Source organism: Hyperolius riggenbachi, chromosome 3 (genome assembly GCF_040937935.1).
Source record: "Hyperolius riggenbachi isolate aHypRig1 chromosome 3, aHypRig1.pri, whole genome shotgun sequence".
Taxonomy (NCBI): Eukaryota; Metazoa; Chordata; class Amphibia; order Anura; family Hyperoliidae; genus Hyperolius; species Hyperolius riggenbachi.
In genome coordinates this window covers 254,626,634-254,642,907 of record NC_090648.1, presented here as the reverse complement: position 1 = coordinate 254,642,907, position 16,274 = coordinate 254,626,634, and the positions used below count along the sequence as shown (strand labels likewise).

The 16,274-nt window shown below is 38.3% G+C and overlaps 1 protein-coding gene across 3 annotated transcripts in view; it reads right to left on the bottom strand.

Moving 5' to 3' along the window:
- Positions 1–2,327: 2,327 nt before the first annotated feature.
- The window catches only part of PCLO (piccolo presynaptic cytomatrix protein), a 346,941-nt gene continuing 332,994 nt past the window's right edge, over positions 2,328–16,274 (bottom strand). For all 3 annotated transcript variants that reach the window (XM_068276174.1, XM_068276175.1, XM_068276176.1), the window contains 3 exons: positions 9,594–9,728; positions 6,896–7,041; positions 2,328–5,572 (listed from right to left, as the gene is read on the bottom strand). In XM_068276174.1, coding sequence (XP_068132275.1) covers positions 5,432–5,572; positions 6,896–7,041; positions 9,594–9,728 — 422 coding nt within the window. In that variant the 3' untranslated portion in view covers positions 2,328–5,431. The remainder of the gene's footprint in view (positions 5,573–6,895; positions 7,042–9,593; positions 9,729–16,274) is intronic.

Sequence of the window (16,274 nt, the reverse complement as noted above, 5' to 3'; positions counted from 1 at the left end):
ACTATGACCCCTTGTTTGCTTGCAGTTTGTTCAATCTGCTGCAGTAATTGCATTTCATCTGTATCATTTATGTGTGCAATTTTATAACATACTGTACATCAATAAGCAACTGACAATTCCTGCTTTCGGCATGACCACTCAGGCTGGGTGCACACATAACATAACGTGAAAGGCTGCGTTTTATGTCATGTTTTATTTTAATGTTGTGTGCATTTTTTGTTTGTGTTTATTGCGTTTTTGGTGCATTTGCAATGCGTTTTTCATGCTTTTTGCATGTGTTTTAATGTGTTTGCGGTTCGCATGTACGGAATGCAAATGTGTTTTGTATGCTTTTTTCCATGCATTTTTATATTTCCATTTATACAAATCACTAGGAAGACAACAGGAAGCGGAAATAAAGCAAAAAAAATAAATATTTTTAGGAAAAATCGCATATAAAAACGCATGAAAAATGCATGAAAAACGCATACCATTTCATTTCCATTGACTTTCATTATGTGTGTTTTTGATGCATCTATAAATATTATGCAACAAAACCAGTGTTTTTAAAAATGCAGGTTTGAAAAAGCATATAAAACGCATATGCGTTTTTTATATGCGTTTTTTTTTTTCTCTGACCCATAGACTTTCATTAGCAGCAAAAACGCAGCGTTTTACGCAACACTAGTGTTTCTGTTATGTGTGCACCCAGCCTTACATTACCACAGTCCTCAGCTACGTCTTCCTTCATAACCGGAGACAAGGAGGATTTAACACTCACACAGACCTCTCCTCCTTTTTATTTGGTCTATCCTTTCTAAAGACCCAAGGGCCCTTAATCAATTCAACTTTTCTCCTAGGTGATATGTCCACCCGTTATCAATAAAATGCAATTTAAGCCACCAGTAGCCAAGAAAATACTTGTAATAATTGTTGGTAATTTTTCAATTAAAGAGTGCTGAAAAAGTTATTTTAAACGCAAGATGAAAAATCATCTCCTAGAAGAAAACTTAGGAGAAAAAGTGAATTGCATAAAGCCCTATAACCCTCCAAATTTAAAATATAAGGGAAGGGCCAGTTTAGGGCTCCTATTTTAGAATTTGAAATCTATTGTATATTACACTCACCAAAAGGATCATTAGGAACACCTATTCAATTTCTCATTAATGCAATTAGCTAATCAACCAATCACATGGCAGTTGATTCAATGCATTTAGGGGTGTGGTCCCGGTCAAGACAATCTCCTGAACTCCAAACTGAATGTCAGAATGGGGAAGAAAGGTGATTTAAGCAATTTTGAGCGTGGCATGGTTGTTGGTGCTAGACGGGCCAGTCTGAGTATTTCACAATCTGCTCAGTTACTGGGATTTTCTAGGGTTTACAAAGAATGGTGTGACAAGGGAAAAACATCCAGTATGCAGCAATTCTGTGGGCGAAAATGCCTTAGAGGTCAGAGGAGAATGGCCCGACTGATTCAAGCTGATAGAAGAGCAATGTTGACTGAAATAACCACTCGTTACAACCGAGGCTACAATTTGCTCAAGCTCACCAAAATTGGACAGTTGAAGACTGGAAAAATGTTGCCTGGTCTGATGAGTCTCGATAGAGTCAGAATTTGGCATAAACAGAATGAGAACATGGATCCATCATGCCTTGTTGCAGGCTGTGCAGGCTGATGGTGGTGGTGTAATGGTGTGGGGGATGTTTTCTTGGCACACTCTAGGCCTCCTAGTGCTGATTGGGCATCATTTAAATGCCGCGGGCTACCCGAGCATTGTTTCTGACCATGTCAGCGCTGCGTAATATGTTGGCGTTTTATAAATACAATAAATAAATAATGTCCATCCCTTCATGACAACCATGTACTCATCCTCTGATGGCTACTTCCAGCGAGATAATTCCACATGTCACAAAGCTCAAATCATTTCAAATTGGTTTCTTGTACATGACAATGAGTTCATTGTACTCAAATGGCCCCCACAGTCACCAGATCTCAACCCAAAGCATCTTTGAGATGTGATGGAATGGGAGCATCATGCCCTGGATGTGCATCTCACAAATCTCCATCAACTGCAAGATGCTATCCTATCAATCTGGGCCAACATTTGTAAAGAATGCTTTCAGCGCCTTGTTGAATCAATGCCATGTATAATTAAGGCATTTCTGAAGGTGAAAGGGGATCAAAAACCGTATTAGTATGGGGTTCCTAATAATCATTTAGGTGAGTGTATTTGTATGCATTAGGTGCTTGAGGACTATAATTTTTGCTTTAAGTGTTTGTTTGTTTGTAACTTTCATATTCTAAAGCTAAATTCAGTAAATTCACAAAGAAAATGATGTTATAAATATTTATTAGTTCGACTGGATTACAACCTTTTGTACATCACAATTTGCATAAATTCTCAAGTTACATCTTGTGTACAACCACAAAAACTATGACATGGATTTTTACATTAAATGAAGAAACATTAACTGATTTACAGGCAGATTTCTATACAGTTCATTAATATTTAACTCTTTTTGTACAACTCTTTTAATAAAATGAAAGAATAGTTAAGGCAAAATAAAAAATAAATAAAAATAGGATGACCATAACAAAAGTACACAAACAAAAATGGGCAGACCTCCATCAACGCATGCAGCGCAACATTCATGTGAAAACATTTACTCAAGGACAATACAGATTTTACGTAATTTAAATATATTTTTTACAGTTTTCTTCATATACTTCTTATATTTCAAGCTCTCTGTACAGATTCTCAATGGATGACAACATACAAGCTGTTCAGCCATCACTGGTTCATCATCTGAGCACATCACTGAACAATTTTACATGTACAATTAAACGGGATGCTCACATTCACATGCTGAATGCAGAATGGAATTAGAATCCCTTTAGTCTTTCTCATCTCTTACAAAAAAAAAAATAAAGATTTATTTACACAATAACAAAAAAAGGAACTTGCTTCTAACAACCTGTGCATTCAGAATTTTTTAGACTAGCATTACATCATAGAACAGCAATTCTACTATAGTCTTAAAGAGAAAGAGAGTATTCACTCTGTCTGGATGTCTTTACTTATGATAGCAGGATATGTTTTACATACTGTAGCATACCTTTTTTATTTGATTGATAAAAAAAAAAATAGTTAATAAAATACCTGAAAAAAATGCAACGTAATTGTATTGAGATGTTGATAAAACATCAGGCACTAGTCATTTCTTTGTCATTATGACTTTTTCGATTGGATGCGCAGAGTTATTTAATGCACTCTTTATATTTAGTGTACCAACTTGTCTACTAATCATTTTTGAAATATTTTTGTGTGCTTAATACGTACTGCAAATCATTAAAAAGTTGGAGTTATCCTCTCTTTAATTTGCAGCCACAGAATATGAATTACTGACTTGCACTCAGCATCCAAACACTGCCATTTCCGAACGAGGCCTCTGAACATAATAATTAATATATAGAACTATAAAAATGTAATTCACGTGTAAACACACACACTGTGCTTTGATTTTTTTTGTTTGTTTTTTTACTTAAATGCTTTTATTTCTGTGGATCAAACCAAACTCTAATGTTTGCCTTACCTTGCTTTGCATATAAATAAATGTATATATTTAAATTACTCTTCTCTTGGCTATCTATATATAAAATGAATATTAATAAATAACTAATTGTCAACATATATCTGGATCTCTATGTAGTCACTTCTAGGAGAAGCAAAAGCAATAAACACTATTAATGTGTTCAAATATATGTGCAAAAACAAAAATACTGATAATTGTTTCTTACACAATTTTTTTTTGTTTTACATTTTTTTTTATCATTTTCACTTACAGAAATAGCATTGATACATCAATGTTGCATAGAATACTTCCATGATAACTCAAAAATTTGGTTCAACACGTTGCTGGCACACGTCGGAAGCATATTATACACCGCTGATAATTCATTGATGGACCAAAAACATTGTCATTCACTCAGTTTGAAAGATAACTGACGCATCTGTAGGATTTCTTTTGGTACTAATCCTAAGGTTTGTCTAAACTAAGCTAAGACAGATGTATGGGTCTGCTCTAGCTTTTTTCTTTTTTTGTATACAAAAATGATGACTAAGAAGGATGGAGAAAACATGGTATTTTGTAATGTGATGGAAGAAATCATACCATCACATCAGTGAAAGGCAGTGTATGAACAAAGGCAAAGCAACGTTAGCCCTGCTAATTTAGTGCTGATTACAAGTTCCTCACAAGAATGTGTATTTGTGCTATCACTCTGAAATGATGTTTTCATAGCAACCATCCGCATGCTTTGCAGTCTTTTACATTAAATCATAGCATAAAAGAAGAATTAAAGTTTAAAATGCACTATTTTAGCTCTTTCACCTATTGAATGGATTGTTGAAAACCAGAAAATTCTTTATGATGGAAACCTGGTTGAAAAAAAATTACATTTTTATTTATAGTGATTTTTTCTCTGCCATATAGTTGACAAAATCAACCACTCTTTAGCACACTGTACGGACGTCAGTGTGTAACTACTATAATGATTGTAGCCATCATTAGTAAATAACAATACATGTTCAATACAACCCATCAGTCAGTCACCTGAGTTACTAAAAGAAAAGTCAGAATATCATTGCTCTTTATATGCCTCTCCTGACATAAAGATGGCATGAAGAACTCACATACAGACTTGTTTTTCTTTAATTAAAAGATCTTTTATACAACAGCATTATTTTAGATTTTTTTTCAACTGCTTTGTATTTTCTTGCTTTTAAGCTAATCAAAGCCAAAGAATCAGATACTACATATGTCGCATATGGGGATGTCATATGCTAATAGAAGCACAGAGCCCATATGTTGCACCATTTTTGCAAACTGACTCACAGAATAAAAGATAGGCACTGCACGTTAACTGTACGGTAACTGTACACGTGGCATAGAGAGAACATTACCTGGAACTCAGAGGAAGGAAATATAGTGCTTAAACTTGCACATATGCCAACTCCAAGGAACACCATAAAACTGCATTTTATATTGTCTATCAATGGAAAACATCTAAGGTGCAAATTAGTTCATACATATACTGAGAGAATGTTACTTGTTTATTTTATTAATACTAAGTCTTACTTTATATTGCCTTATTTTTGAGTGTTTCTACGTTACTCTACAGAATGAAACATAGTAGCTATAGAAATGCATGTCCAGATCCTTATCTGAAACATTACCAATGTTGTAGACACTAGCAGTCAGATCTTATGGTTAACCACTACATGATGTCATCTATTATCATCTGTTTACCTTATTTCCCATTGACTGCAAAACATGTCAACAAAGGCTTCTCAGCATAGCCTCAACATGTTCTAATATGTGTTCTACGCAGTATTTAACTCCATCATGATTTAAGCTATTTCTGACATTTTGCCCCAGCAAATATTGTTGTTTAATGTGTCTGTGTAGAGCTGGCTAAAAGTTTATGCCAATTTACTATCCTTTTTCGAAGGTCCACTTTGTCCAGCCAGATGTAAGCTTCACCTATTAGGGTTTTCTTCATAAACTTTCCTCCATTTGAGGCAAGCAAAATCTAGAAGAAAATAATTAAGGATAATATTAAGCACACTAGAAATGGTTATTATATTGCAATCTGTAAAGCAAACAAGTAACGTAGCATCAGCATTCGTGTCAAAAGAATAAATATACCTACTTTACCGACTTCACTTGGTTGGGGACATGCACACATAAACACAGCATATCACCAGACTCTGTGTAGGCATGTGTGGAGTTTGGTGTAGGCGGTTCAGTGTGATTGCTGTATGGAAAATTGTGCTAAAGAGGCTTTCCATGGCCTATAACAGGAAGCTTCACCCTGTAGACTCCTGATTGCTGTGTTAGCATGGTGTTTCCTGACCTAGCATTGCATACAGCCTGCTCTGATCTCGTGTTTGACATTCTGATATTAACCCAGCATGACCTGACCTTCCCTGATCAGCTCCTCTGGTCTGACCTCTGTTAATTACCTGGATTGTCTGCTTGCTGCCTTCACACCCACTTCTAAACATTCTCTATCTGCATTGACCTTTGGCTTGTGACCCGCTTCTGAACCTGCTCCACCTATCTTGACTTTGGCTTACTATGACTACAAATATGTATTACAGTAAAACCCACATTATCCGGCACCAACAGGGATTGGCTGAGGCCTGTTAAGTGTAGTTTCTGGTTGCTTGAGGGTCAATGTTAAAAATAAGCCTAGCTAAAAAACAGTACTATACCCCACACTGTATACATACCATTATCTCTGTATTACTGTTGAAATACAGTAATTAAAACCAAATTATTTAACTTAAAGTAACAGAGGTTTATTACTGTATAAAGAAGTGTAAAAGTAGATTTATGCATCCTGCAAAGTCAGACTATTTTTTCTGGTTGCTCGGGACTTCTGGTTAACTGAGTTCTGGAGAATGGGGGTTTTACTGTACTCCTTGGAACTCTCCATTCTGGATTATAACACAATACAACACAATAAAAAAAATATCTGGTAAAGAAATGACTAGCTATGCTTCATGCTGAATAGTTCTCTCATTATTACATAAGAAAGCATTTTAATGAAAGAAATAAAAAATAATTTTATTAATTTTTCAAACTCTCAGTTAAACATACCCTCAGTCTTGAAATGAGAGGAGCTAGACGATGTAAGAAGCTAGATATTTGTGTGATATATTAACTTAGACTAAAAGATGACAGAGAATAATCAATAAGCTCAGCTCTCAGCAGCTATGGCAATTTCTAAAAGTAATTATGTTCCTGTGAAAGAATATAATTGCATATAATGTGCATATCATTTATTTTTTTTAGCCACAATTGAACATAGGTGGGCAGCATTTTAATAAAAGGGAAATGATAGCTTTACCTGCAGAGAGTGTCCAGCAGGACTCATGCTAAAGCGGAATGTCTCATTGAATGAAGGTTCTCGATCATGCCTGCACACTCTGGTTTTCTTCTTTATTATGCGCTTCTGAGTTGCTATATTAACAACGTAGAGTTTCACATACAGATCTGTAAAATGAAAAGCAACAGTACAACTTAAAAGCAAAATGTAAAATGCAAATGAAGGAATAAAAGTTTATCATCATGTATAGCTATCTGGAACTGTTAAATGCACACATGATGTCGTGTTTAATATGCATGATGTTCACCTTATCTACAATTTATAGAAGTGAACAATGGTACTTGCTTATGCATATGGTAGGTACAAACATCAAGATGTCACCCAAACTGCTAGCTATCATCTGATCAGGTAGTGGTGTGACATCAGTACAGGTATACCTGATACCTCACTTTAATGTTGCACTCAGATGAAATGATTAAGGTAGTTACATTTTCTCTGATAATCCTTTTGTTTTTTCTGAGGCAAAGTAGAGCAAGGCATTACTTCTGATTTCTTAGGGGATCATTCTCCACAGCAAAAATACGCAGCATAGCATTAAACATTACCTGCTTATGGTGGCTGGAAGCTCCTCCTCACACCTCTTATGTGAACAAGCATTGTACAGCTAATCACCATACGGCTTTGTATATGTAATGTATTATACTCTACTGCTCCACTGCATTAAATACGAGAGTGGGCCCCTCCATCCACAGGCCCCATCATGACAGTGGGGATCATGGAGGCTCCTGCCCTACCATGCTGTTATTATTAACTACTTGCCGACTGCGTCACGCCAATGGTGTATGATGTACGTACATGTGTGGTGTGAATATGTAGGGGATCACTATTAATTTAGTGGGGGATAGGACCTGAAGCTCCACAAGACGCCCCTGATCTTTGAAAATGGACCTGGTTTAGAATATTTTTTTTCTGGATGTACTCCTCTAAACCTAGGGGAATCTTATGGTCCAATGTGTTTTATGGAACAAAAATATGGTATATCCTCCATCATAAACCAAGTGTTTGCAAGCTATCACAATCATGGTAACTCACTGGGGTAGTATTACTAAACTTTATATTTATAGAGCCTTTAACATATTATGCAGTACTGTACAATTGATAGGGGAGACATTACAGCATTAAACAGTGTTACACAGGGAGGGACAATATAGTGTTCAATAATGTTACATTCTCTGAATATATATTTATCTGAATCCCCCAAAGACCATCCTCATGACACACTCTACTTTTAAAATGCATTGAAATTGGGCCTTGACAAAAGCATGTTAAATACTCCACTAAGGCCACTCAATCCCTCTTATCAAGGACTGTCCTTGATCAGATCACTGAAATTCCTTATATAAAATTCCAAGATTCTTTTTGCTGGGGATCATAAGGAGGAAGTGAATTTACTGGTCCATTTCCAAGATGCAAGTAAGATACAAGCAAGATGCAAGCAATTTACATAACATTTGCATTCAAGTCAGAATTTTTAGATTCTAATTGCACATTGTGAAGTTGTCCAGCAGCTCCATTAAAATATATTCAAGTCTAGTTGTAGCTACTAGTCATGGTTGCTCTGACGTGTACGTGTTGAGACGCCATCGCATGAGTTGGGTGACGGGTGGGGCCACTAGTAAAAGTATTGTTAATTTAAATTACTGATATTTACTATACACTTGCCTGGCACCTATTCTCACATGACCCATTCCCTTCTAGTACCTAACACTACCTCCCCATCTAATGTCTAACACTAACCCACCCTCCTAGTGCCTAACACTAACCTCCCCTCCTGGTGTGTTACCCTAACCCCAGCAGCAAAACTACCACTATTTGTAGCTGACCATCTACACAGTAGACTAATAGCTCTGATTATACGCTGATACTACTGCATCGGACACCCAACTCACCACCTGTGTGCCTAATTACAGATAATTAGCACAGACATCTATAAGATGCCTGCTGATCCCCACACCCGATTCACCTGTTCCATGTTGTGACTGATTCTTCCTTCTTACTCCTTCCTATATGTCCACTCTGATTTCTGCAAAGGCCATAAGATGACAGCATATGAGGCATAACCATACTTTCACTGCATAGAAAATGGACCTAGACATTGGGCTAGTAAATGAATCAACAAGGGCTTATAAGTAACTTACTTTATTAATCTACTTACATGAGTTATTCTTAAAGCTTTTAAGGTGCGTAGGACCAGTTGTTCAGACCGGTCATTTGGATGTCAAGTCAGACGTGTGTACAAACGATCTTTCAGCTGATAAGACTGGTTTTGACGGATCCTCTTGGTGGTCTTATCAGCTGAACGATAGTTTCTACACACGTCTGAATTGACGTCCAAATGACAGGTCTAAACGACGGTTGTTTGGAAAAATCAGATGTGTGTATGTACCATAAAACAAATGCAGCCTTGCTGTTGCTGTAATCTTTATTTCTTAGGTTTGAGTCCATTTGACCTAAGCTAAGATAAGCAATAAGGTATAGCTATACTACACAACCTCTCATGTAATTAGCAAATATGGCTTTCCCCATGCTGACTCTGCCCTTAACACAATATGAATTGGCTAAAGGTCATCTTTAACACATATCCAGCACACCTTATATGCCATACCTGCACAAAATAGACATTACGGATGATAGAGATAACAATATTAAGCATGAATACCTGGCAGATGGTCCGGAGACTTAAATTTATATGTAATATTTCTGCACTGTAGAATCTCCACTATCAGCTGCTCCCCATCAGTCTTCATCTCTTTTTTCAGGGCAATTTTGATTTCACCCATTACTTGGGTTTTGCCTGAAAGAGGATTAGAAAAGTGTGAGCCAAATAAACATTTATACTGCTTTTTTGTAGACAGCACTGTATTGAGACGTAATCAGTCAATCATAGCTGGTCATTATAAAAGAATGCTTTAAAGCGGAATATAACCCTGCATTTCAACTTTGCTCTAAAACATTATTTACAGCATATTATATGCAACCAGCATTTTTTTTTGCTAGACCAGCATTGGAAGGGTTACACACAGAGCTTTAAAGTTCCGTGGAGAGAAATGCTGCTGCAGCTGAAGTTTAGATAGATACATTCAAGTAAACACAATGTAACAAGTGTGGAATGTTTACTACACTCTGACTGTGCAGGAGCTCCTGGACACAGAGAGAGAAAGAGTCACATTCCTCACTTGTTACATTGTGTTTACGTAAATGTATCTATCCAAGCTTCGGCTGCGGCAGCATTTCTCTCCACGGAACTTTAAAGCTCTGTGTGTAACCCTTCCAATGCTGGTCTAGTAAAAAAAAAATGCTGGTTGCATATAATATGCTGTAAATAATGTTTCAGAGCAAAGTTGAAATGCTGGGTTATATTCCGCTTTAAATATGTTATGGTTGCCTGTTTGTTGTCTTCCCATTACCTTATTCAATAAGTTGAATGGTGGCATAATATTTCTTCATATTTATGTTCACATGGGTACCTGTAATCACTTTGTAACAACTCTATTCAGTAATTTACTCAAAATCTTTTTGTTGTCAAAACAACAAAATCTTTTTGTTGTCACTTCATGGACTGAAAGTGCATTGTGTATTTGTTTCTGGCAAATATTCAGGAGAACCAACACAATAACGTAGAAAGATGGCTTTGTGTTACAGCGTGGAAACTAAATCAAGCTCTTCAAGTCTTCAACAAGCTTGAATGTATTAACGTTGCCATGGTGAGCTATTTTCTGTTTATTGCCACATGAGCAATAAACTGCACAAGTAATAGCAGCCTCCATGCTGTGACTGCAGAATAAAGAAAGCTTTCAAACTGGTGCATGGTGTACATACAAAGTATACTGAAACTGGCAAGTATAGAAAACTATGTGTCAAAAATAGTGTATGAAGATCATAATGACTATGTTATTAAGATTATAGACAACATGGTTGCTAAGCGGCTAGCACTCTGGCCTTGCAGAGTCAGGGTCTCGGGTTCCTATTTTGGCCAGAAAACATGGACTTTGCATGTACTTCATGCGTTAGCATGGGTTTCTTCTGGGTGTTCTGGTTTGTTCATACATTCCAAAAACATACTGGTAAGTTTATTGGTTTTGGCCTAAAAATTGCGTTAGATCAATGGTAGGGGCATTAGACTAAAGTTAAATACACCCTAAATGTTTCTTAGTTATTTTGTGTGGCCAATTTGGATGGAACACTTAATCTGCACTCACACTGAATTTGTACCTGAGACATTAACAAATGACAATCTTGAGACAAGAAATTCTGAGTATGCACTGTATAACCTTGGCATGGATCTTCCAACCCTTGTGTCTTCTTCACTAATTACTCCAACCCGCTATCCTCTAGATTGTAAGCTTGCAAGGGCAGGGAACTCCTTCTAGTGATTCTTATTCTGAGGTAATTTATCATATTAAAATGAACCAGTATTTGTGATGTCTCAAACCACACATCGACAATGTCCGTATTTATATTGCTGGATGTCCTAATTGTATATGTTTACATGCCCCCACTATTTGTTCTGTACTAGGTACAGTGCTACAGAAGATATTAGAACTATATAAATAAAACAATAAGTATAATAAGGATTGTAAGGGACAGTTAATTAATTATATCAATTGCCTCATGCAGCCTGTAAATGGCAGAGGAATATGTTACTACGAAACAAATGCAGTCTTATAATTATCATTCGCTTTAATAGATGTTATTTCTAAGATGTCTAGCAATATAATCAGAAATGCCTTTGTCAGATTCCTCTCGGCTCTTATACCCATTCTGGATGGATTTGTATTTCGTTTTCCTGTAAGAAGCTGAGACAGTAGGACTGTAAGCATTTCCTGCTTTGACTGATTTTGTCTGAAAAGAGACTTGGAATAAGACCAGAAGAAAGATCTCTATAACAGACATTTGACATTAGTTCTAAAATATTATTTTAATTAAACTTGTATTTAATTAATTGTTGGTAATTATTTGTTACACAGATGAATTGGTAAGGGGTCTGAAGGGAGAGGGTTGCTCCATTTGGAAAACAGGTAACTTGGAGACCCTATTTTCTACCATTCCTTCACCCAGTTGCCAGGGCCAGTTCTAGACCTTCTGCTCTGATATCTATCTATCTATCTATCTATCTATCTATCTATCTATCTAATTTATATACATACATACAACTCGTCATTTATAGCTCATATCAAGAGGCGGGTTGAATTTATTATTGGAAAATTGATCAGAAAAATGATTGGAAACCGTATTGGACCTGTTGGAAATTATCAATTCGACCTGTCAATCTGACGGGAAATTACATTGCGTGTACCAGGCAATATTTACCCCCCATATAATCCCTATCACTGTCAAGAGATCACCATGGCTAGGCAGAAGGGAACCTTTGGCATACAAGCAATTAGGCAGCCAATCAGAGCCACCTGCTGCTCCTTTTGCTAACTGGTGCTGATAGTCTCTCAGCGGGGGGGGGTCATGTCACTCTCATTGGGACAATCACTGCACTCGATCAGTAGCAGCAGTGACCTATCAAATGTCACTGCCACTGATCGAGTGCAGGGATTGGCCCAATGATTGGTTCATGGCTGTGGTCTCGCCAAAGCAAAAGGAGCACAGCGGGTGGCTGTGATTGGCCGGTCTAGTTCCAGCACCCCAACCTGATTGGCTGCATGCCAAAGCCTCCTCTCTGACTGGCCATGGTCACTGCAGCTTAGGGGCAATCACACTGCATCAGTGTGTCTGATGCAGTGTGATTGCTTGTCAACTCATTGCCCATATGGGCCTGTTCACATCTCTGCATTGTAACAGTTCACATTGTTCTAACTCACTGCATTCAGGCTTTAGATTAATGCATATGGGTTAGCAGGCAGTGTCCACTGCAGTTCATACACATTATAGCACGACCATTATGCAGAGTGCAGTGTGAATTCAGCTGTATCCTTTACATAGGACACTGGAATTACCAAATATCAAAATTAGCTGATTATGTGACAAGTTCCACTGAATTTAATACAGAAACAAGCATAGTGAGTATGTTTCCCTATTCCATGTAGAGCATTTTCCATCCTTCTACATTATCTGGGATAAGAATAGATGACCACCATACAAAATGCAAGTTGGAAGGCAGAACCTATGAGCATGGTGTTCACCTTCACAAACCATAGTGACCCGCTTGCCTTTTAACTTTCTGTGTATAAGGAAAACAAAACTTCACTCCACAAAACCAAAAAGAGCTAGTGAGTCAAGCTAAAAGTCGAGAATACCCACTCATTATCAGTTAGTCCCTACAGGAAAGCATCTGAGACAAGACAGTCACCGTATCTGGAGGCAACATTTTTTTCTGTATATCCACAAGAGGTAAGCGCTCACAGCTGATTTAGGCAGAAAAATATGTTATAAATTATGTCAAATCTTTAGCAGCGCTCCCGTTCGCCTCCTCTTATGCAAATGGATTATATATAAAGAGGTTGGCGCTCAGGATACTCATACCCTCTCAGTGGGTTTGAATTACTCAATACATATGTTAAACAGCAAATGGGATAAAATTCCTCTGTAGTCCATATATCAATAATAAGTTATATGTCCAAGTGCTTAGGCCCTCAATTTCCAACACTTTGCGGCTGGCGTCAGTCTTCTTCCAGATGTCACATATACTACACTCCTGGCTAATGATACAGTAGCAGACCTCCACCAACACCCTTTGTGGTCCACTCACCGCTGTCCTAGACCAACAAATGGTCTATATGCGCCCTGGGACTGTTACCGGGTCGTCCCCCACCTCTCCAGCAAGATAGTTCCGCTGTTAACACCAGACCACTTCTTCAAAAGGAACCAGCGTTCATATTCATCCTCATGCAAAAAAACTCCATATAGTGTAATACTGCTAAAAATTATTTATTAATAAATGCAACTGCACTCACATGTATCCTCCTTAAAACAGCGCATAGAGTATTATTTGAGCGGGCTCTCCCCCGCATAGGTGGCCAGGCTGGCAGGCTCGTCTGACCGTATTCCCCCGTCTTCCGCCGCGCGTACGGAGATCAGGAACGCCACACGTGTCCTCCTTGCCGCCGCTCACCCACACGCATGCACTTCCGCCTTCACGTCAGACTCCGCCCTATCGATTTCGTCATGCAGTGACTCATCAGGGGCATGGAGTCTGACGCGTATGGCGGACATTTTTATGCCTGGCGCGCTATCCGCGCATACTCATTGTCCCTCTTTACAGCCTGCAAGTCTGCCGCCATCTAGGGTACAGTTAAATCATTACATCTTCCATAAGATTATAATTCTCTCCATTACTTCTAATACCTAAAAACTTAAAACATTTTAACGTGACTACATATAGAGGCATTTCATACATTGGAGGACCCTCACTTCCACATTATCCCTTATCATATGTGCCATGCAGTCCCGCTCATCGCACCCTCATATATGAACTACCATCTCCCACATTAAACCCCCCCCCCCTCCACCCTTCTTATACCCCCCCTCCTCGCACTACTGTGCATAGCGTGGGGGTACATGTTCCATATTTACATAAGTGTTACATGTTCAAAACCTCTCATCCCAATTCCAATTCCATCTACCTATTCCTAATTGCGATGACCCCATTATATACTTCGGAGGTCAACCTTTATACGTGGCCTAACCATTTTGTATAACCTAACAGAGAAGATTGTACTCTCCTCCCACCCACCATCAATGGGTGTAGAGGGACTCAGTATCACCTGCCCGCCATTCAGGTTATGGAGCGCATGCGCACACATCACACTCCTATTCCCCCAAAAAACAGACTAAGTTAATGTCTATATTTAGACCATCCGGTCTGAGTGTACCCATACGGTGGATCCACTTGGTCTCCTCCTGTGAAACCTTTTTAATTTTATTAAACCCCCTCCAATTTGGAAAGATCTTTTGCAAACCACAGAAGGACAGCTCCTTGGGATTACAATTATGGTGACTCCCAAAATGCGCTGACACTCCATGGTTAGGGTACCCCTTGGTGATATTTCGTACATGCTCCCCCATCCTCTCCTTGAGGGTACGTGTTGTTCTACCTATATATTGCCATCCACATTTACACCAGGCAAGGTATACTACAAACCTGTCATTACAGGTAATGAACTCCTGAATTTTAAAGTTCTTGCCATTGCTGAAAGACACCACCCTATCAGTTCGAATACCATTTGCTTCCCTGCAGGCCTTGCAGCCTCTGCACGGGAAGAAGCCAGCTGTTTGCCACCCCTGCATACGCGGAGTTTTTTTGGGCTCCACACAGCTTAATGCCAAAATTTGTTTCAAGTTTTGGGCCTTCCTGTAGATAAATTTAGGTTGGGCTGGAATAATACTTCTAAGTGTCAGATCTGTCTCCAAGATTCCCCAATGCTGTTTGATTATATTTTGGAGTTTCTTATATTGGGTATTGAATCCTGTAATAAAGGCTAGTTCATACTCACCCTTTTCCCCTCCTCTATCCTCCAACATTATTCGTCTATCCATATTTCCAACCCTTTGTAATTCCTCATCCAGCTCTTTTTCCATATATCCCTTTTCCATAAATCTATTCTTCAAAATACCCGCCTGCCTATAGTAATCCTGTATATCTGAGCAATTTCGTTTCATCCTTAAGAACTGTCCCCTTGGGATACCCTTAATCCATGCTGGGTGGTGACAACTCTTTGTGGATATGTACCCATTTCTATCTGTATCTTTGAAGTAGCTCCTAGTGCCCCTGATGTCACCCTTCCGCATTATTTCTAGATCTAAAAACTGGATGCTATCCTTACTGGATTGCATAGTGAGGGAAATGCCCACATCATTGTTATTAAGGCCATTCAAATACAGTTCCAGATGCTCCTTCCCACCTCCCCATACAAAGAACAAATCATCAATAAATCTACGCCATATTCTTACTGCCCCCCCCCCCCCCTCTCAAGTATCTCCTGTTCCCATTTTCCCATGAATAAATTTGCGAGGCTAGGAGCATAGCTCGCCCCCATGGTGCATCCTTTAGTTTGATTATAATACTTTCCATCATGCCAGAAATAGTTTCTTTCTAAGGCAAATTTAAGCAACCTGAGTATATATATCCTTTGTTCATCTTTTATTTTTGCCTCTTTCTTAAAAAAGAAATTAACTGCATCCAGCCCCAATTCATGTTTGATATTTGTATATAGGGACGAGACATCCATCGTAACCATTATTTCTTCCGCATTTATTTCCCCCCTTTCAATAATCTGGAGCATATGTTTTGTATCTTTGAGAATATTGGGTAAATTTGCTACCATAGGTTTGAGGAACTCATCCAAATATTGCCCCAACCGGTGGGTCACTGACCCTATCCCACTCACTATGG